We start from the raw sequence: 24,277 nt of genomic DNA, 5'->3' as shown, positions 1-24,277 counted from the left end.
GTACTAAATATCCATCACCTGCTTTCAAATGGACTGGCACTTACTACACAGAGCCGTAGTTCGCTGACAAGCTACGCAATATCGCGTTCATAACCAAATGTGATTCATCTGCGATTTATGAATGCGATATTGCGTAGCTTTTCAGCAAACTATGGCTCTGTGTAGTAAGTGCCAGTCCATTTGAAAGCAGGTGATGTATATTTAGTAGTAATCACAGAACCAGCTTTACTAAAGAGACATGCATAACAAATCACATGTGATTAATCATGCAGCCCTATATATATATATATATATATATGTGTGATGTGTGTGTGTGTGTGTGTGTGTGTGTGTGTGTGTGTGTGTGTGTGTGTGTGTGTGTGTGTGTGTGTGTGTGTGTGTGTGTGTGTGTATGTATGTATGTATGTATATATATATATATATATATATATATATATATATATATATATATATACACACATACACACATACATACATACATACACACATCACATTAAATCCGCCTTGTACTGTATTAAGACTTCTTAATAGTGGTTTTGAATGGCTTTGAGTACTCTAATTTGTCTATTTCTAATTTGTTTTCCAACACAGTTGATACAGAGACATGGATGAAGTGTCATGCAAGTGAAAAGATTTTGCTTATGTTGCTATAGGAATAACCCTATTCATGGACATATTTTAGTCACATGATTAATCTATTCTGCCACACATTTTCCAGTAATATACCAAGACAAAGCAAGTAGTGATCAGTTGGTCATGTAGTTTCAACATACTTCAGTATATACCAACAGCTTTTCCTAGGACATGGAAACACTGGAATTTCCATCTCACGTGAAGATGCATAATTTCCTGTCTAGTAAGATTCCTATATCCCTATTCTTTGAATAAGGAAGAACATTTTGCTCATTATATTTTTGTTTGGGAATTAAGAAGTACTGTGAAAGTATAAGCATTTTAACAAAAACCTAAGGCACATACTGCAGCACTTAATGTGTGCAAGAATACTCATTCACCAGTCAGAGGAATGGAAACACTGCTCATTTATTCATACATGGGGATTATTAGGAGGCCATCATCAAACAGAGCACAGTAAAAATGGGGCCATGATAGCTGGGGCAACACCATTACCCTCTGAAAGCAGTTTTTGCTACATAATGATTACATATATGTCAGCTGATGTTCTGAGGCATTGTCATGGGATTGTAGGTTATTAGCATGTTTTCAAATGGCTGAAGCCAACTACATGTTATATGAAGGTCAAACTAAAATTGTTTTACCTTTGACCTTTCCTTTCAAGAAAAAAAAAAAGTGAAAAACCCATTTGTTGGGAGAAAATGTTTTAAGAGACTTCATTTACTAAAAGTCTACTGGGCCAAAAGTGCTCATAGTTGAATAAACAGGCAACTAAACACGCAACTACAGTGTGTGCATAATTATGCAAGTTGACATTCTGATCATATTTTTTTTTTTTCAGAGCGCATTTTAACAATTGCAAACCACATCAATCTTAAAAACTACTATTCATTTTGTATTTAATCATTTATAAGTGATATACAATTGTTAACAGTCACTGGAAGGGAAAAATGCCTTATATTCAGGTGTGCATAATTATTAAGCAGGTATCCCTTTATGGGGTCATCTGATATTGCTAAAAATAACATTATTTTGTGTATATGGTGTAATGAAATGTGTTTATGTGGTTTAAGGTTAAAAAAACACTTTATTTTCCACATACCGTACATTATTGTTTCTGCTCTATGCCCAGCCTTTTTGAAACGCGCTGTTTTTTTCCAAAGCTTACCGGTCTGAAAAGCGAAGTGTGCTCTGATTGGCCAGCTATCCAGTGTGTTGTGAGTGGCCGAATGCCTCAAGCATGTGATGGAAATGTTGCGCCCCTCACCATACCGTGGTGGTGTGACAGGACAAAAACAATAAAACCAATTACTTGTTGAGAGGGATTCTTTCAAATTGGACGAGTGGCATTGTTGAGGGGGTCATGGTGTGAGCTTCTAAAACAATGAGCAAGACAGACATTTCAGGACTGGAGATGGACTAAAAATGAGCTCCCAAATGTACTGCCAGATACTTAAAGATAAAGTCTTGAAAGAGTGGTACAAGAGGATGTGATGTTGATCTTCCAAAAGTCACTCTCAACCTATCGGTCTATAAAGCCTATAAAATCAGTCTTAATCCATTTCACAACACTTCAGCATGTTGTTATCATTAAGTGTGGGGTCATATTTTAGGATTTTTTTATTTTTTTATTTACCAAAGTCCCTGAGACACCTTGTCTTCTGGAGACTCCAGAGTAGGTTGCAGTTCTGGAAAATGGTTTTATCTACTATATATCACTTCTAAATGATACAAAACAAATAGTAGTTTTTAAGATTGGTGTGGTTTGGAATTGCTAAAATGTGCTTGGAAATAAAATATGACCAGAATATCAACTTGCATAGTAATTATCCATGCTTTTTAATTAATTAATTATACACTGTAATATTAAGCAGCACAACTGTTTTCAACAATGGTAATGGAAGTATTTAGCACACAATTAAAAGACCTGTTTCTTGAGCACAGAACCAGCATATTAGAATGATTTCTGAAGGATCACATTACACTGAAGACTGAAGTAATGGCTGCTGAAAATCCAGCTTTGCCATCACAGGAATCTTTTAAAAAATATTAAAACACAAAAAAATTGGTTTAATTGCAATTATATTTCACAATATTACTGATATTATTTTGTTGGATTAAGTAAAGGGAGCCTTGGTGAGCATAAGTGACATATTTCAAAAACACAAAAAAAATCCAAAAATCTTACTGACCCCAAACATTTGAATGCTATTGTATATCTCATTTGACCAGATCCTTGCTGATTCTTACCCCATTATACCCATTTAAATTATTTCAATTACCTCAGCTCTGAAATCATGATCATAGTGCATATTAATATGTAGTATAATACCTTAAGATAGTACAATAGACGCAATGATGGGCACCCAACTATCAAATCCTAATGGAAAACCAGAGAAAAGTGAATGAAGACTGGACCATTTACCACCCAATGATGTATTAGTTGAAGGGAATTCATGCCCATGCCATGTAATACACATCATATAATAACGCTCATGAATATATCAACATCTTCTACTACAACTGCTCTTTCAGCAAGACTAGCCTTTTGCCATTAAATGATAGAAAAATTTTAAATTCAACCAATGCTCACATAGGTTCGATTAAACTTTTTCCTATCAGACTGTTGTATCACAGCATTTTCCCTTGGTGTCAACATTTACAAAGGAAACACTGTATCAGCTATAAAATCTGTGTTGATCAGGACTGACCCAGACAGATTTATATGAAAACTTGCAGAGATTCTTCAGTAATTCACAGAGAAAGATGCTTAGCACAACTTCCTCCATCTGCACCCCCCGTTTTTCTGGCAATGCACAGAATTTGTTTTGTCTGTCTTGAAAGTTGTGACAATTGCAGATTTGACACAAGCCATGCGCATGATATGTGATGCAAGAGAGGGTTCAAAAGCACTGTGAGATGCACAAAAAATATGCATGGTACTTATTGCTGCTTTAAACAATTTCACATGTCCTCTGATAAATTTCAAAGCATGTACAGCAATTTAATTAGTTTTCAGTGCAGCCCAATATATTTCTAGTGGCTACACATGCTCTATTTCAGTCCCAGCTCAACTAGGGCTCCAAAGGCCATTTTTCTCTGTCCTTAATTACTTTCCAACCAGTGGGTGTCAATCTGTAAACCGCTTGTAAGTGCTTGACATGCAGGGTGTACCTGCCTATTAGCATCCTTCATTGATTTTGTGAAGGTTAACCACAGCTTAAATGAAAGCTTTTGGTGACTTTTTTTTAGTTTTTTTACTTTTAACTTGTTTATACTTAGAATAAGTGAAAAACACTTGTATGAAAGATAGATTCACTAAAAACGTAATATCAACAGTGCTGCTTCCAAACTAAATTTTATTTGTTTCAAGGATTTTTAGATTTAAGTGTAGAGGAAGCACCATCCAATTATTATTTTTGTGTTATGACAGATAACTGATAAAAGGATGGTATTAAAATGCATACTATTTGCACTATTTTAATTAGTTCTAGTTCTATTATTTATAAAGAACAATAAAAAAAAATAAAAAAAAATCACCAGACTGACTGACAGACTGAAAGGTCAAGTGCTGTACAACATAATGATCAAAGATTAAAAAAAAAAATATATATATATATTGATACAACATCAATTTACAAAGGCTGCAGAAAACAAGTGAGTTTTCAAAAGAGATGTAAAAACTGATAAAGATGGAGCAGCTCTAAGGGGTGCTGGCAGGGTGTTCCACAATCTAGGGTCCATCACAGAGAAAGCTCCATCTCCTCTGCGTTTCAGCCTTGTGGAGCGAACTATAAGTAGGCTTTGATTACCAGATCTTAAATCTCGGGTAGGACTGTAAGAATGCAACAATTCTGACAGGTAACGCGGGTCGAGATTGCGCAAACATTTATAAACAAATAAAATAATTTTGAAATTTATCCTAAAATTAACAGGAAGCCAATGAAGATCTTGCAGAAAGTGGGAGGCAGGATCGTATTTGTGGCCTTTTTTTATTATTTGACTGCTGCGTTTTGCACCAATTGTAAGCAAGCTACTTGGGAGTTTGAGATGCCACAATACAAAGAGCTGCAATAGTCCAATCGAGAGGTAATAAACGCATGAACAGCTGTCTGAAGAGGTTTTTCAGGCAGACAATGATTTTAGAAAGTAATCAGAGCTGAAAAAAACTAGAGGCAACAACCCGAGGAGACGTGTTTCTCTAGAATGAGTCGAATGTATAAGAAAACACCTAGGTTTCTAACACACTTTGACTCAAAATCTGCCAGGCTATCCAAGGTTGAGTTGTTAAATTTGACATTTTTAGATGGACCAAAGACAATGACCTCAGTCAAAAAGTTACTGGCCAGCCAATGTTTTACCTCATTAAGACATGTAAATAGGGAATTGCTAGCTGAAGGATAGTTTCTTTTAATAAGCATATATATATGGGTATCATCTGCATTGAAATAGAAAGATACACCATACCTTCTCAGAATCTAACCTAAAGGAAGCATATAGAGGGAGAAAAGCAGAGGTGCTAAGATAGATCCCAGGTGAAGTCGAAAATTGAGATGGACAGCAGAGGAGGTAAAGTTGCCAATTTTGACTTAAATATATAAATCTGTTGAATAAGATTTAAACCAATTTGGGACCGCACCTTTTAGCCCCACAAAAGTTTCTAATCTTGACAGGAGCAACTGATGATCTATAGTGTCATAAGCAGCAGACAGGTCTAAGAGAATTAAAATCACGGACTCACCTGAATCGGAATCAATTAAGATACCATTCAACACTCTCAGCAGAGCTGGCTTGAAACCAGACTGAAAGATTTCTGAGATGGGGTTAGTACTATTGTAGTTGACACAACAATCGTTTCCAGTGCTTTAGAGATAAAAAGGACCACAGAAATTGGATGGTAGTTATTTAGAACAGACATATCTAAGGATGGCTTCTTGAGCAAAGGAGTAACAGAGGCCAAATTCAAACATGCAAGAACCGAAACAAGTGATAAGCATTTGTTAAATAGGGAAAGAAGAACAGGGCCAACAGACTCAATTAACAATTTAAAATACCAGAGATGAATTACATTGCGAGGACGCAAAGAAGTTTTGAGGGAGTTAATTATTTCAGTGATGAGTTGCAAAGAAATTGGATCAAAGGTCTCCCATACAGATGATGACTGGGAAACCTCAACAAAAACAGGATACCACCTGAGATCTTAAATTTACAATTTTCTCAGAAAAGTCAAGAATCTTTTCATTTCAAATTGTTCATTTGAGGGATTTGGTATACCAACCCTATAAGTAAATCATTTGCATATGCGACTAAATCTTCACTTTGGCAACTAAATGTCTAATATCAGCCAATGGCTAATAAATTCCCAGATTTTACTCGTCAGCGTTAGAGTTGCACTCTCTGACTAAGCACTTCAGAGTTTCACTCTCAGTCAAGCGATCTGTGATATTTTTCATTTCATCTCAATGGACACACAGCACACCAGTGTTTGTGTATTTGGCATACCTTAAACTGTTGTGTTAAGGTGCATGACTTGCGTCGTGACTCTCACATGCGCAAAGTGGACGGAACTAGTGCGCAAACGGCAATCTCACTTGGTGCTCACTTATTATTGTCCCAGTTTTGATTTCAGCAATTCAGTTTCCACGAACAGACACAACCTGATTAATATTCATGAATCCAGCAGCCTGTTGGATTACTAGCCAATTGCGATTCAATTGCCAATGTGTCCGTAGAGTGTTGTATACAATTGACAGAAGGATTTAAGAGAGCATTTATGACAGAAAACAAAACTTTTGGCTTATTTTGATTGTTTAAAATCAGACTAGAGAAAAAAGCTGCCATTGCAAACTTATATGAAATTAGTAATTTAACTAATTTATATTGTGAAATATTATGGTTTAAAACAACCGCTGACTATTTTATTATATTTTAACATGCATTCCTTTGAATTAGCAGCCATTGATCAAGTTTCGTGATTCTTCAGAAGTCATTCTAAAATGCTGATTTGATGCTTAGGTAGCCTTTCTCATCATTATCAGAGTGCTACTTAATTTTCTTTTTTCTTGATTCTTTCATGAACAGAAAGAAATAGCATTTATTTGAAATCTAATTATTTTATAGCATTCTTAATGCCTTTATTGTCAATTAAATGCATCCTTGCTGAACAATAATAAATATATAATGTAAAATGGATGAAATAAGCATGCAATTAAATATTCAATATTGACCATTACTAATAAATAGAATAGAACTTATAATATAGACTGATGACCAATATACTGCTGATATATTGTGCATACCTTTTATAATCTCCAATTGGTCTCCAGTAAATGCTCACAGTTTTCTGCTCACAATTTTGTTAACTGTGCCACTGATATACTAGTACTGTATATAACATAATGCCACCCACTTCTACTCTGAATTGGAGATGGATCTAAGGGTGTAAATCACAAGAATTTCTTCATTTCTCACTCTTTTACAACAAAATCAGGCTGCAGTGTGCAGTATTTAAATCTATGCTAAGAACACTGTGGAGAGTTGTAGCCCATCAGCCAGCAGCGGTCAGGGGGACCATCCATTTCACTGTGCCACAGGCACATACAGATCACACTGATGCAACATACAGTAAAGATTTTCAAAAACACGAATGGTGGGGTTCATAGATAAACAGGGACCTTAACGTGCCTGGCACAGAGCATTTAACAATCCTCAAAATACAGCTGCCCCTTTCCCACACCTCTGGTGAATAAACAGGAACCAGATTGCCAATCCAACACCCCTCTCAGCAGCTCAAGATGATGTGCATCTTAGCCCAGCATGATTTTCCACAGGATGTGACTCTTACTCAGAGACAAAGGTTTCTCCAGCTTCATCTCTATTAAAATCCTTCTTTTTAAAACCCTAAAAAACTCAACAAAAAAAGAAAACATAAAACCATAAACATAAGGTATCATAAACTATGAGCTTCGACGTCTGGCTTGTTCTTGTTATGGTACACGGTAAAAGATGTGAACACAAAAGCTTAGAAATAGAAAGGTTAGAAAATAATGAATATCTAGCGCATGAGCATAGAGAGAGTTGTGAGTGCACAAGAAACAGGTTGAGTGAAAGGAGACAAGTTTTAAGTGCACGCACTCTCCGGGGCGAGAGCAGCATGTATCTGAGCACACGCGTCTTTTTTTTTTTTTTAACAGAGCAAAAGAAATCTGCATGCGAGCGGAGAGATTCATGCATCTCACGCATTACAATAACGCACTCTCGCTGCTGCTTTTGAACCGCATACACACATGCTGTATACGCACTGCACACAGAATACGTGTGAACCTGTATAATGTAAAACAAATCTACTTCAACACCTGAGGCACCGCTACAATGACCAATGCCTGGTAAAAAAGAAAAAAAAAAATCCCTGGACAAGGGTTTTATTTTTATTTATTTTTTTGCCACGTTTAGACATTTTGTTTGACATCTTTACTTTTACATGATTATTTTGACTTATGTCTGTTCTAGAGACGCTATAACTTTTTGATAAAGCTCTCATTGGTTTTCTTTTGGAAATATATTTAAAATGTGTACTGAATGCATTTATGACTGTAAAACATGTCTCTGTGTGTCAAAATCGTGATTAAATTCGAAATCGCAAAACTGATCAAAAATATCATTATAGGTTTTTTTTGTCCATATCACACAGCCCTAATACCATCATCACATCCCTATAACTCAAGTGAGAATATCTTCATTAGAAGCACAATTAACAATGAAGTCTGACTTTTGTCCAAGCATCAGGAATTACTTAGATTCTTGAGTTTGTAAACCTTTCACCTTAATCTGAACGTATGAAAAACAAAACCAAGGGCAGAATTTTTGAACAAAGACAGAGGAATCCTTCACGTATTTCAACATGTCTCGCATTTCAGTTACTGCTGTTAACTTGCCGTCTTTGTTTCAAGAGCTCTAATCATGCATCATGCTGTAAGTCCAAGTATAAGTAGCAGTGTGATCAAACACTGATTTTTAATATCATGTTCAGTATTGTTTCCATGCAGCTTTACTTCCAGGTGAGCAAAGGGAATAATCAATCTCTAACAATCTTTACATTAAATAATTATTCAAAGTCATAATCATTCTAGTGAACTGGTTCTTGCTTGTGGGTTTTTGTATAAAAAAAAAAAAAGATTACCTTTTCAATCAAGAGAGCAAAATTATGGACTTATATTTTAGTCAGTAGTAACAGTTTGAAGTTAAAAACATCACATGAATTTGTTTATTTGTTTCAAAATACTTTACTTGTTAACATACTTTTTTTTTTTTACTTCCAAAAATGTTAATTGATTGACTGAAGTTGTGCAGAATGCTTGTGATGCTTTATCAGCTGTCTGGCACCCATATACTGCAGAGGATCCATTGCTGAGCAAGCGATCTCAAAAAACTCATCTACATCTTGGATGGCCTGAAGGGATTTATTTTCAGTAAACTAAATTCATTTAAACTATTCCTTTAAATTAAAAAAGAGGCTAGTGTTAAAAACATCACAACACATAGTATTTAGAAGGACTAAATGATTGATAAAATATAAATTAGAACTAATGTAGAATCCATGTGTGTAACATAAGCGTAGAGAATGCCACACTTGAACGCTGATAAAAAAGCTGTTGTAAAATGATTACCTGGAACAAAGCTCCCCTGAACAACTTCTTTGTAAGCCCACCATCCCTCATGGATTTTGGGTGGATTTGGCTGAGCTGTGAGAAAAGAAGAGGAAAATTGGGAGTGATTTAACATTCATTACAGAAAAACATTTTTATTGAATGACCATTAACTGTTTTCTGTCATTTTCCTTTCAAAAATTATTTCTGGCAAACAGCCCTGCAAGAGAAGCACAAAACAAACAAAACTGGAATTAAAACCCTTCACTTTTGCTCCTCAAACATTAGAATGGAGATTTATTCTGTGTGAACCCAGCAAGAGATTTGACTGAACCAGAGCTGTAGTTTATAATTACAGTGACCAAGTAAAGTCCCCGCTGCTAAAGGAGGTCACGGCCTGAAATTACAAAACAAGATTTTAGGATATTGCATTTACACCTAAACTTTCCCATCCGTACTGCCACTGGAAAACCTGACTATGAGGCCAGAGGTGGCGAGGCTGCCTTTTAATGGAACTGGAGGAGGGTTAATCCATCCATCAAGGACAAGAATTAATGCAGGAGAGTGGTTCAGTTTCACAAAAAGAGGAGGTGGCTGGAGAGGTGAAAATGTTTCTACCTCTTGCAGGATCTACAGTAAAAACCAAACACCATGGTGAAGCTAACAATTTCACTACTTTATCTGAATATAATGCTGTTGAAACCCTATAACTGAGGTTGACTACAATGCTAAAACTGCTTGGATCACTTCTGGATGTAGGCAGACTTTTCAGATTGTATTAATGCTTCCAAGTAGTGTTTTTGAATTGTTTCTCAAATTTGTCTTCCAAAACAGCTGGTGGTATTGTATTTACAGTGATTACTACTGGAGTGGATCCAGCATTATACAAGTAAAAATCTGAAATTTTTATTAATGAATAAACTAATTTCCGTAAAAGTATGTTTAAGATGCACTGCAGACATTAAAGGGATAGTTCACTAAAAAATGTGAATTCTATTATCATTTACATTACCTCAAGCCGTTCCTAACCTGTATGACTTACTGTACTTTCTTCTGCTATATACAAAATAAATTTGAAAAATATGGGTAAACAAAAATGTTCTGGTCCCCACTGACTTTCTTATTATTATCTTATTTAAAAATGTAATGTTTATTTGATGAAATGTGTTTAAGTGGTTTTCTTGTTTTATTATTATTATTATTATTATTATTATTATTATTATTATTATTATTATTATCCAAATACACTAACTATAACCTAGGGCAGGCATAGGCAACTCCGGTCCTGGAGGGCAACTATCCTGCAGAGTTTAGCTTCAGCCCTCATAAAAATTAAGTTTGGAGCTAAACTCTGCAGGACAGTGGCCCTCCAGGACCGGAGTTGCCTATCCCTGACCTAGGATTTTGAGTATAGTTAAAGGATTCAGGTTTTGCCCCCTTTAAACAGTACATATACAAAGTATGGTTTGGACGGTTTGAACATGCCAAAGCCTACAAAACTGAAATCTACAAAACTTTATTTATTTTAACCAATTGATGAACGTCACAGATCTCTCTTCCTCTCCTTGTCTCAGGATTCCTGTCAGGAACTATCTTCAAGCAGAAGTTAGTATGGAGTGTGAGGCAATAACAATTCATCAGCCATGTTCTCCTGAGGGACATTGGCGTAATAATACAGGAGAGCTTTAGTGGAAGCTCCAGGACAAGCATCAGACACTGCATCAAACAATCTCTTTCCCTCTCAGTGGGGAAAACAAAGCTCCCATCCCTGCAGCTCAAAGCTGCCGTCATTAGCAGGACAGAGACAGGATAGGAAAACATAACGCCAATTGATCATTTCTGAAAGCATAAGACTCAAGCACTCCAGACTTCATGCAACAAAAGAGTTCCATAGAAGATCCAAGTGTAGTGTTTTTGTTCCTATTGTGATTAAAACAAGAGTTTTAAATGGCTTTTATGTAAGAGTATATACGGCTGTAAGCTTACAGGGACCAAAGAACAAAGAACAATTGTGATTTAGTGTAATTCATTGCACTCAGATCTTGTGCGTGTCCCAGTTGTATGTGCAAGGCTGCATGAAAATGAGACATCACATATTTCATTATGACAGCAGTTTGAGAAAAGCAGCTAAGTTCTCTTCCATTTCCCACACAGCTTGGCGATCCCCCAATAACATATTTACAGGCTTTAGCAGAAAGAAATATTAAAATCTATAAAGCAAAAACGAAGTCAGAGGTCATACAGAATAGACATCTAAAGCTGTTATTTCACAACATTCTGTCCGAGAGACTGCATGTAAGTGGTGGTGTGGAGGAGGTCCACAGTCAGGATGTTTGTGGTGACATCTGCATCGCCTTGCTTCCTGTCAAAACTAATTAAAGGGAGGGGCAACAGTTACTAGCTAGACAATGTCCCACGTTAGATGGGAGACAATACATAATCGCCTGTTTAAGTCTGAACTGCCTCTAAGGGACGGTATCAACGGTATCCAGCAGGGTTTGCACTTTATGCTTTAATAATGGCATTCAAATGATTGGCTTAATAATAATACTCAAATCTCTGAATGCTGCTGGCGTTTCCTTTTCAGCGTTTTATAAATGGGGCCGCTTCCCAGCCGCTGACTTGCTCATGCATTATTCAAAGTTGGGTAATCAAATGAATAGATGAGGGCAGTTGCAGCACAGAGGTAACAAACCTATTGAACGTCTGCAGAGTTGGTGTCAATACATCAAAAAGTAATTAACACAAATATTCTGATCCCTGTTCCCAATGGAGCGACCCCCCTGCTTGGTAAAGGATTTTTAAAGAGGCACTTCACAACAGCTAAACATAAAAGGCAAAGAGGCAAACTTGTCTACATTTGTCACTACTAGAGATTAGAGACGGGCATGAGTAGATAGGCGACTACTCTCTCTGTACCAACTACTGTAGTTCACTATCACCATTTAAACATATGGATTTTTCTTTACACACATTGTGTGCATCAATGAAATGTACTTTTCCATTGAATCTCTCACTCTAATCTCACAGTGCTTTCAGCTGCATCCAAAGCTACGTCCACATTAATCAGAATACATTTGAAAACACTTTTTTTTTTCTCCATTTTGGCCTACGTTTGTAGATGGTGTTTTTGTAGGCACTATCCCAAGGGGATACATTTAAAAACAAAATGTATTCGAATACAATGACACATTTAGTAATGTGATTATATATATCTATTGTAGAAGCATTGTTTTGTCTGCTATTCCCTTTAATAATATTGCTAAAGATAAATGTTTCTTTTTACAGTCTTCATATCATATCCTGCAGAGATGACAGAATATTGATCAGATGACAGTTGCTTTTAAGGCCATACACTGAGTGTCTATTTTTAGTGTGACCTGGATGCACCAGCGAGTATTGGAATATTTTGCTAATAAAATGATGTGTCAGAAGAACAGAGTGACAATTTTAGTCTGTCTGGCCTCTCGGTATCATCTCAGTGAGCATATATGACATTTTAAGCTTGCACAGCAAGGTGATTTAGGTGTTTTCAAACAAGTCAGTGGGGACGAGTAGATGGACGAGAAGATGAATACAGTTTTTAAATATGTAGTGAAAGTGTAGCAATATTTTAATTATTGATATTTTTGGTTTCTTCAGAAGTCCAGGAGAATATGTTACTAGTGCTGAATATGACAAGTATTGAGTAAATTATTATTCATTTTTTGTGTGTTAGAGTACAGACCAACAGAACTGCTCAAAATGCCCATCCATGGTATAAAGACTGAATGAGAAGCAACATAATTCGACCAAATGGTCATAGCATTTGATGTTGGAGAAGTTCTGTTTATGTTGAGATACGGGTAATGCTCATTATTATTAACATCTATTTGGCATGAGGGACTCTTTAAATTGGATATTAGAGACCTAAGAAACTATAAAATTCTCACAGCTGCAGAGAGAACTGGACCTGTGAGATCACATGCAATTGTGCCCCTGATACACATGAAAAAAAGGCACTGCCATTTGAGCACAAGGATTGCATTTTTCTGCCACATTTAGTTTCCCTTAGTTACATCATATTTACAAACAGGAATCGAAGTCTTAAAATACAGTTTAATAAGGACATCATAAGGATGCCCCCGAGTTTAATTTACAGTTGTGTTGTTTCCAGCAGTTTACCATCTGTTCATCTTTACTCTTTAGTATGTTTTTATTCAAACTATTTCAAGCATTAAAGCTACACTGTGCAATGTTTTGTTGTTTGAATCAATCTTCCTTGTTTTTGCCTAACCTCATATCACTACGGTAAGCCTATAATAATGATTTAATACAGTTTTTTGCAGGGAAAATGTACTAGCGTCAAATTTCCATGCGTGCTTATGTCATATCCATAAATAAGCAAAGGAAGTCAGGCCTTTCAGAAATATGTTAAATTTGTATAACATCAAATTTGCTGTGCACTGAAAAAGGTTTATAATAATCCCTGAACCAGTAAAAAACTTTGGTCTGTTTGACTAACCCTAGCCACGTTATAATAGTTTCCACCATTTAACCTGATCAAAATCAATAGCAATCATTATGTCCAAGTTGACAATTTTAATTTGGTGGTGGGTGGGGGGGGGGGGCTATTAATTTAAGGCTACACACATTTAGACTCTCACCTTTACTACAGTCCAAATATTGTTCTAAAATATTTCCTCAATGGAAGTGGAGAATAATAGAAGAGAATTGGTACTCTGCTACTGCATACATTTATATCCCTGCTCCATCTAAAGAGCATTTCAAACCCAAATGATAAACTACCTAGACATGGCACTTCCAGAGAAATTAGGTGATGTTGTAAATAAACACTTCAGAAACTAATTGTCAGAGTATTAGTATTCATCATGGACCTGAGGCATTCCCGGGACTCATCCATGCAGGGTGAAAAGAGAAAGAGTCGCAAATGCCGCCCATAAATGAAACTTGACCTTGCCGACAGCTGTGCTTACTGACTTATGAGATAATTGTTTTTCGGCCCGTTTGTGGCGTCACATTATGGATCCAGCTGCACCAGTGTAATGTTGCAGGGCTCATCCCCGGTGGACTCTTTCAATCAAGACCAAGCATCCTGAACCGTTTATCAATATAAAAAGGCCAGCCGATATGCTGTATGTGTAATCACCTTTGATATGTTTCATCATTCCTCTGTGCCGCTGAACGGACCTCTGAACTGGCTTCTTCAAAGCCTGGCATAATCGTTTTAGAGGTAATATAAAGACTTTTCAGCATCAATTATATTCTTTACATCAGAATTAGGGCTGCAACTAAACATTATGTAGATTATTCTATGAAGAAATCTATCAGTTATTTTTTTATTATTCAATTAATCGTTTAGTTCAATTAAATAAAGTAATAAATAATAACCATATCTTCTCCCATTAATCTTTCAGCGTTTTTTCATACAAATAAACAAAAAATTTGCATATAATTTCTTAGAAAAAGGTTTTTAGTTTTGTTAGTGCTGCAGATATTGGTGGCTGCTTCAATACAAAGCTGTATTAATGAACAGTTAAAGTCGCAACCGTATTATAACTCTTGTAACCATAGCAACATTATTAAATATTGTGATGCCCATTACATTGGGACGTTTTATCGCAAATGACAGCTGGTTACTAAGTGAACCTAATCAAGGTGTGAGTTCATCCATCTTCGAATGAACACAACTAATTTCTTCTCCTCCATGAGCAAACGACAACCTAATGATTAACATGGAACTTATAAACACAGGACGTAATTAACACAATTACACAATTCAGTGCGGCTCCCACATTATATGATACGGCAGTTGACTAGCGCTGTCCAGTGTGGCTCTGTTCAAACAGCACAGATTGGCAAAGAATGAGGTCCTGAAAAATGCACAGGTGTCAGTTTGGTTATAGAATGCAATACATTTATTTACGTGTCCCTAAAATTTAAATTCAATTATTTCTATAATATGAAAAGCGATATCACACAAGCAGCAAGAGCAATATAACACTACTGCTGTTATTGTCCCGAATAATACGAGTCAAGGCAGAATACCCAAGACGTGTCACTCAAAAGTTTTGAATGGGGAAAAAAAATGCAATGCTCGAAATGGCCACTCTATCGAAGGAAGTCCCAGCTTATGAATAAAAGAGCCAATCGATATATTCATTGCATCACTGCAGCTGCTGTTAGATTTCCTGTTTGCCATAGAAACGTTCAGCGTTCTTAGATGCACATTTGCTGGACTAGCTTGAAAAATACGTTTTTTAATACTATTTGAGCAAAAGAAACAACATTTATGAGACTGTTGTTGTCAGATTTCATTGGTGATTTCAAATATGAAATTTAATCGTGAGCTTAGCGAACATCGATAAAAAAAGCCATCAGCCGTTTGAATGAATCGAATGATTGAATTAATCAATTGCTTAGGCTGATGATACACAGGGCAACATTGGCCAAAGTTTCCCCATAACATTGCTCAAAGAGATGCCCTGTGTATCATTAGCCTTACTCAAAATCATTTACTGCCACTGGCTGGCAGTTTTAGTTTCTTATTCCGAGTATCATTTAATTGCCATTATAATAATAATAAACATGTTTCCATATGAATAAAAAAGAAAAGAAAGAAAATAATAATGGCCACTGTATCCTAAACTTTTATGTGTAATAATTTTTATGTTGAATTAAAACAAAACATTTCTTTCCCAAGCAAATGTTTTATGTCTGCTTGATACTTTTATCATTTAACACAGTGATGGCTTTAAATTATCTGTTGGGTGTATTTTCACAGCCACATTCCATTTGGGATTAATTAGTTTTATTAATTGCAACACCATGTAACTAATTAGATTAAAACCGACTGATTGCCCAACTAATTAACAATATATTTCACCATATTTTTGTCTAATTAGATCTATAAATGTACATTTTCTACATGAAAAAAAAAAAAAAACATTAAATACATTAATTTGAATATTCTATATACAATTGAGTATATATATTATTATATTATTTTGCAATATATAATTATATATATTTTCAAATATATAATAATTATTATTTTGCTAAATTATAATATTATTTTCCGAATTGCAGAGCTGGTGCAATAATATCCACATCACTATTATCAGATGCTTTCTTAACAGCTGTTTTCTAATTTTTGTTTTAGGTTTATTTTGTTACCGATATTTACATATTCATTTAGACACTGTTCCCAGAAGCATGGGTTTCTGGGTAGCATTAGGTTAGTAGCTAACAGTATACTACTGCAAAGGTATTTTAAACTTCTTTTTACCCCAAACGAAACAACCGGGAAAAAATTGCAATGAGTATATTGGGGCCTTAATGGTCTGTATCCTGTGATTTAACAAAAGATTTAATACTGGAGGGGGATGTTAGCTCTAGATGGCCTTACTCTGACCCAAGCAGCAGCACTAAAAAAGTTATTCTACTATAAATAAATTATATGACAGATGGCATGGTATGAAACACACCCACTGCCTTGACCAGTAGAACAACATGGAGAACTTGGCACTTCCCCCGAGAAATGCATTGAGGCAATATGTGAGAACGGAAGTTTTACTAGCAGATATAAACTTTATCAGTATTACAGGAGTATTTGCAGCTATTTTCCTCAGAGACCCACACACTTTTACCAGCAAGAACACAATCTGCATCTGTATTGGGCATTCAGGTTCACTTAGGACAATTCATTTGGCAATTTCCATAATATCTTAACGTTTTGAACTGTGACATTAAGCCCCTCATCCCAGAAGGGAAACTGATAAACAACCAAATCACGTAAGGAGGATGCTGACAGTCTTGCAACGCTTAGTCTCTTCTCTCTCTCGGTCCACATGCACAGATGCAAACTCACTCACAGACACATCTGCATGGGATTATCAGATTAGTCGTCTGAGACTGTTGCCCAGTGTGGGCGTGCCGGATCACCCAGCCACAGCTAAAGCCTCTGTACTATAGATATCACCGCTTAACATTCCAGACTTTAGCCGTGGCATTGCCCAAACATTAAAAACCGCTTCTCGGCATCACACATGTGGAGCAGCAAGGCTTCTCTTGCAAAGAGAGCCAAGATTGCTGTTAGGCTGTGGCGAGCGTCGGCTGTTGAGCTAAGAGTGGCCAGGTGCACACTGTGGATGATGAGCCACAGGGCACCTGAGAGCCAGAGAAAACATGTCATAGTGTCTCGCTGCTGTGGGTTTGTGACAAGATTCATGGCTGGGTTTTTACAAATGGCTATGCCCGCTCCATGTGACAGTCAAATAGTCTTAGCTACACCCACCCATCAGGGAAGACCTGGCTAAACACAGCTGCTCCTAACCCGCGGTGGATTTAGAAGGTTTTCAGCCTTTCAGTTTTTAAAATATGGCTTGTGTCTAGTTTGAAGTTTTCTAGCTAATGAATCAAATGCTGAATTAAATGGCATGCTTTCTTTAGGCTAATTAAATATTTACACTAAAAATGTCAGGATTCAGGAAAGGTGGGAGTAATTTTGTAGAGAAGAAAAAAAGAAGAAAAAAAAACATTACAAGCATGGCTACATTAATGAGAAACATTACTCCAATTTTATCTTAGTATCTGTATTTTTACCACATTTTCTCTAATTGAATCTATACAATTAAGTTACATTTTCTGCAAGGGACAAAAACATTAAATTAATTAATTTGAATATTCTATTTAAAATCATTCACATATTATATATTGTGCTCACAACTGCTTAAGGAGTTAAAATCTCACAACCATACAAATTAGGACTTGATAAATTACAACATTTAGCCACTATGGATGAAAGTGCATTCAACTTCTTTACATCTTAATAATGCCACCGCAAATGCCTCACTCTCAATAAATAGAGGTGCTCTTTAAAAGAACAGTATTCGGTTCAGTTTAATCAAGTTCTTCAGGAAAAATAACAATTATCTCATTTTCAAAAGGTTTGAAATGTATTTGAATGATTACTAAGAACTAAGGTGGACAACATTTATGTATGCTTCTATCAGTGAATTGAGCAGAAAAACAACTTAAATAGAGATTTACAGATGCTTGTGGACTTTAACACCCATTCTTCCAATTAACGGGATGAATGCATTGCAGACTCTTTTGTTTTCATGATAAGCAAAGGCACAGTGCACCAAAGCAGGACCGTAACCTCTGGTTTGTTGAAATTGAGATTCCACTTCAAGGGAACTCGTCACTACATACCCTAGGGCAATGTTTTCCAAACACTGTTCCACGGCACACTAGTGTGCTGTGACAAGTTGTCAGGTGTGACGTGGAAAATTATCAATATAATTATTTCGTCATTATAAAAGCTTGGATATTAGCTCGTTGGTAATTTTAATGTCCATTAGTGAGTTTTACAAATATCTAACCCATGAAAAGCATTCAAAAGAGCTTGTGACTAAACCTTGTAACACAACTGTCAGCAAACCTCATAACTCCCAAATGTATTCATCAATACAAGACTAAGTGCCCATTTAGCTATAATAAACTTTATAACCTGTGGGTTCATGAAAAAAAAAATGCGATGCCCTCACTGCCTCAGACACAGCTTTTCTAATGATTGACAAAACACATTGGCATCATTTGCTGGTCAAAAACCATCTGATCATTTATAAGCCACAATACCAACTCTGACGACGCAATTTAATTAGGTTTTTTTTTTATTTTATGGTTTTGTTTTTACATTTCCAAAAAGTTGTAGTGGTTATCGCCGATATCCAAATTTGTTGTTTTATCATCACCAAAATCATGAAGCTACCTATGACCTTGTGTTCCTATACCTGAATGCCATCAGCATGACCAGTGATTAAAGTGTGAAAACTCCCCAAACTATTGACCTCCACAACTCATAACGACAGTAGCGAGCACATGGAAGTATAAGAGGATATCTGTAATGTATGTCATCAGCTTCTTTTGTCTTCAAGAGCCGTTTGTTTCCGTACATGTAAGAAACACTCTGCAAAACGTTTCAGTTAGTTTGTCTCCATTTGAGGACTTGACAATATGATTGATAGATTCTGTGCAAGCGCGAGGAGCATGCACGTTCAATTCTCGAGGAGATCGAATGCACTCATTGTGCTTACTAATTATGATTTAGAGTGAATGTGTATTTGACACACATCTTATGCAAAGATAATATACTTATTATCTTCCCTACTCATTAACTTCCCTGGACTTTAACTAAAGCATGTCAGAGGTTAATGAAGAGCTAAATTAAAGAGTCCAAATGACTAAATTAACATAATACTAATACAGTGAGGTTTAAAATATGTTTTATTAAATAATTATAAAGGCAGCATATCAATTTCTTTGAAAAGTTAAATTGTACAATTATTTTATATTATTTCACCTGAATCTGATGATCATGTTCTCAAGTATGATTGAAGAGCATCAGTGGCTTCAGTAGAAGCAAGATCATTTGACGTCTGCACAAAGAGTCGCATGATCAATGACACAAATTTTGATTATTGACACAGAAATAGCTCTCAATCTTTTTTTCTTTCTTTTTTTACTTTTGGAACTCACTGTCAGGGAGTATTTTCATTCAACGTATCAAAATAAAGAGACAGAAAGTGCACAAATAAGTCAATCCCAATAAGAATCTCATAATTTATCAAACTGCAAGTGATTTTACATCAACTCCTAATGCAGACCCTTTAAAAATGCAGTATTGGTGCACACTGACACAAGTAAATGCTCCTCTATTTTACCTATTGATAAGCCCCTTCCATCGAAAGTAGATGAGCCAATGGTTGAGTATCAGTTGCACAGGGACCGGAACTCAGACATCTTTAGGTTTCAGCACAATAGAGAAACAATGGAAGACCTGAAACTCTCGTGGGTTTGATGGCGTTTATGCTAAAATTAAGTGCCTGGGGTACTGGTAACACTGATTCCAGGTATCCTGAGAGAATGGTGCCACTTCTGTGGCAGACTAGTACATGATTGTTCATTAATGGTATGAAGCAGGTTCATATGGTGTATTAATCCAATGATGTGGGAGCATTAATCTGGTTCACGTAGGATCCAATCCCAATTCCAATGAAGGTTGTCACACTCTCATTATGTTACAATTAAAGTTAGTGAGTCCATGATAACGTACAAACTTAAATAGCTAACTGTTCTCACGTCATGTACAGTGTAGGTCAAAAACACATAAATAAAGGTCTACATTTCAGTGCCTTTCCATATTAAACTGGTTAAATATAAATTAATTTAATTTTACCCTGTGGTACAGTACATGAACAGTGTTAATCCTGGATGTCGTCATCTGTGTGACGAGCGTAACATGAGGCTTCTTCCTCTTGCGTTGTGATTTGTAAACCCTCGCTTCCAAATTAATCTTGTTACTCACCATATTTATTTTAAAATCTTTCATACATCCTTTCATGGCATATTTAAGTCCCACTTGAATGCTCCTCGACGAGAGGTGGTCCTTCTGTGTCCAAAGTTTATCAAAAACATCTTGAGACAAGGTTTTTACAATGACAACTGTCATTGTAAGACGGTTAGCAACTAATAGAGGTGGGGCTTCCCAAAAATTTTAACTGCCATTACCAAACTAATGCTTATGCTCTGCAAATGTCAGCTAAAATCTATGATGTTACGGTAAAAATGACTGGAAACCAAAATGCCAAGGAAGATGTAACTTGTTATTGTCCAATTATGACTGTAGTGGGGACAAAATAGAATCTTTGTGAACAAGGAGTACCAGCAAACAAAAAAATCACTGAGAGCTTCCCTGTTATATACACCAAAGACAAAGATAAATTTGACCTTCAAAACAAACAAAAAAAAAAAAACTTGATTAAACAGCAAAAAGGAGTGTTTTCCATCTGTCATAAAACAATGCAATTGCTGACAAAAAAACACGTCATCAAGAAAACTGCTGGGGAAAAAAGTTGGAAGCACATTAGAGGCCTTTGCTATTTGTGATGGCAGTGGAAAATTGGAAATGTGCTTGACAATAAACAACATGCATCTTAGCTACACCAGGAAATATCCGAAAGGCGATGTAAAAAAAAACATTTGCAAAAAGCAAAATGTATTAAAATGCACATACATTTTTATTTATCTTATTCATTTTGCACATTATTCTGAAGTTAAAAAGGCTGCCATCATAATCATTCATCTTTTTTATTTATTTTTATAACTAACAAAAAAAAAAAGAGATCCTTTTCAATTGACGTCACTTGGACTGCATGTGTGCTACTGGGTAATGTTAACCGAATACCAAAAAGCAAACTGACATTCATTCTGGCTCTGCTTTGATATGTAATGTCCACTTTTCACAATCCAATCTATTGCAAATGGATAACATTTAAGTCCTGCTTTCCAGAATTACACATTCTAGAAGTAACATGAGCTGTGAACAACAATACTCATTAACTAGAAGTGGAAGAGGAGACAAAAATGGCAGTAATCTTATCAGACTTACTGTAAGGGCCCTACTAAACTATAATCATCATGCTCATTACAACTGATGTCGATGTTAGTAAAATAAACAATAATACACACACACACACCATAAACAGATGACTAGTAGTTTTCATGTCTGTGAAAACAAACCACTCACACATACTAACTAGTGCTCACCTGGAATGTCACTTTAGAAAAGGTGTTTAGTAAACATAAATCCATAATATTCCAAAGCACCATAACAGTCTGACTTAACTGCCATATTAGTAACCTCATGTGATGGTGAGCATTTACATGAAGCTACTAAAAAGGTAAGCTCTTAGAGACAATAAAACTGGTCAAGGACGTTTACGTTTCCTGTCCCACGCATCATGTCATGAGAAAGACGGATGTGTTGCGCACTGGGTTGCCATCAATGTCCAGTTCTCGCGTGGGCGACGCTGCTGGACGCATTCCATAAATCTCTCACGAGGAGGTTTCAAGTTAAACCAGAAACGGGCTTGATTTGTTTAGTCATAATAATGTTGGCGATCCTTATTTGGACGGTTTTTGGCAGTCATTCAGACTTCTGCCCACTTAAGTTTTTTCCGTGGCTTTTCTGTTTTGTTTTTTTAACACTATAATGTCAGAGAAAACTGCCTATTTTCGACATTACACGATCATTCGGCTCCCCAATAGACGGACTAAAGTGATAGTAACTGGTAATGGTGACAGTCAGGGATTCGTGCCGAAATTCGGGGTTCCAATCCATTGCTTTTATATTTGGTCTGTACAGTGATTACCACCTCCAAAATCACTATTTTACATCTATATCTATATATATATATATATATATATATATATATATATATATATATATATATATATATATAGCCCCGACTAATTTAATGCCATTTATTTTAAATTTAATTAACGTTTAACTTACTGTAGCCTATGCCCAGCCAATTTATAACACAAGATATACCAGACTGAGTTTGCTCGATGGCAATCGGATCGTCCAAAAAAAAAAAAAAAAAAAAAAAATCCTTTATTAAGCTGAATACATTATTATACAGAAATTACCATAAAAATACGTGGATCGTGGTAGGCACCAAAAATAAGTGATTTTTATACTATCAAAAACTGGATTTCTACAGAATTCTGAGCATTCTGAAATATTTTATTTAATTAGGCTATATTATTTTAAATTACAGGGTCAAACTACGTAAATTGTCTTTAACACAACTTAAGCTATTATAAAAAGAATATAAAGCACTTATTGTCAAAAGAATCAATATACAGTCTTACCTGAAGTGCAAACGATGAGATTGGCTTGAAGGATAATAAATATTTCCCAGATTATATCCATGTTTTGTCTTCATTCCAAGTCCATTGCGATCAGAAAACGGGGATCAGTTGTAGATGAGTCCACCCAGTCTCTTTCCCACTGGACACCTTCCACAAGATCCTCTCCAAATCACACACATAGCACATTTATCTCGAGCACAAAACGCCACATTTCAAACAGGCTGAAATCCAAACAAGACTATGTTCCGAATCAAAAGGGGGTCTAAACTGATATCCTCAGTGCCAATACTTTAAGAAATGTTTCGTTGCGTCCCACAAGCCTCCATAAAACGACTTAAGCGCCCTTTCCCGTTCCAGAACAGCTTCTGTTATGTCACGAAGATGCTGGACTCCGTGGATCTGACCCTGTGAAAGGAGAGAGTACAGCTGTGATTTGACGTGTCCTCGTAGTGAGCAAGGTCGGAGCTCTGCGCGAGAGTAACAGTTTTAACTCAGCCAGGTTTAACGTGCAAGTCACGGGACCGCGCACTTGCTGTAGGGGGGCGTGCTTCCCTCGTTCACGACACTTAACAGAACACACAAGCACGGATTAATTTCCCCCTCTGCTTTCATGAAGTGTCATTAATTAAATGAAAGTTGTAAATACTTAACCTGTGGTGTTTTTTGACCGCTCCTGTCACAGTACAAAGTGTCTTACAAACAAGTTTAACGGTGAGTAATGAAAAACCGCAGCAGAAACGTCAGTGAGCACACCAAAATAATATTGGAGGTACTGTAAGATATATGCGCTTACCTGTTACTTTTGATTTTACGACAGTTAAAAACCTAAAAGAAAAAAAAGAAGAAGAAAAGAACAAAATCAAACCCCAACCCAGGGATTTATGAAAGAAATAGCTATTCAGATTTCCTGTTCCACGAGGTAAAAGACTGTACACCAGCCTCCAATGCGCTGCGGGTGCGCGGAACACTAAAACAGAGTGCGCGCTCCCGCAATTAATTGCGTGATCACGTTACCTAGGCACAGGTGGATGGAGCGCTGGCGCACAGCTGAGAGAGAGAGAGAGAGAGAGAGAAGGAGATGGGCGGAGACAGAAGAGATACACGGGTTGCCAAGAAACAAGCGTTTTTTTTTTTTCCCCTAAATTGGTTGCATGCATTTCTCAACGAGTAGTAGGCTAGCTCTGTCTGTGGTAAAGGAGTTCTTTCTTAAAAGCTAATAAGGAATATTTTAATGAGCATAATAGTTTTACAGTACAATTGGGGGAATATAGCTTCGG

The 24,277-nt window shown here is 36.3% G+C and overlaps 1 protein-coding gene across 1 annotated transcript in view; it reads right to left on the bottom strand.

The window, feature by feature from the left end:
* ca10a (carbonic anhydrase Xa) overlaps positions 1–23,981 on the bottom strand; it is a 160,745-nt gene extending 136,764 nt beyond the window's left edge. Inside the window, exons 1-4 of the mRNA XM_052611339.1 lie at positions 23,794–23,981; positions 23,290–23,405; positions 23,001–23,162; positions 9,300–9,374 (exon numbers count right to left, since the gene is read on the bottom strand). Coding sequence (XP_052467299.1) covers positions 9,300–9,374; positions 23,001–23,061 — 136 coding nt within the window. The 5' untranslated portion in view covers positions 23,062–23,162; positions 23,290–23,405; positions 23,794–23,981. The remainder of the gene's footprint in view (positions 1–9,299; positions 9,375–23,000; positions 23,163–23,289; positions 23,406–23,793) is intronic.
* Positions 23,982–24,277: the final 296 nt, after the last annotated feature.

Source organism: Carassius gibelio, chromosome A12 (assembly GCF_023724105.1).
Source record: "Carassius gibelio isolate Cgi1373 ecotype wild population from Czech Republic chromosome A12, carGib1.2-hapl.c, whole genome shotgun sequence".
In the NCBI taxonomy this organism is placed as follows: Eukaryota; Metazoa; Chordata; class Actinopteri; order Cypriniformes; family Cyprinidae; genus Carassius; species Carassius gibelio.
The sequence above is the reverse complement of the archived record's forward strand: the minus strand, read 5'-3'. Positions and strand labels throughout refer to the sequence as shown.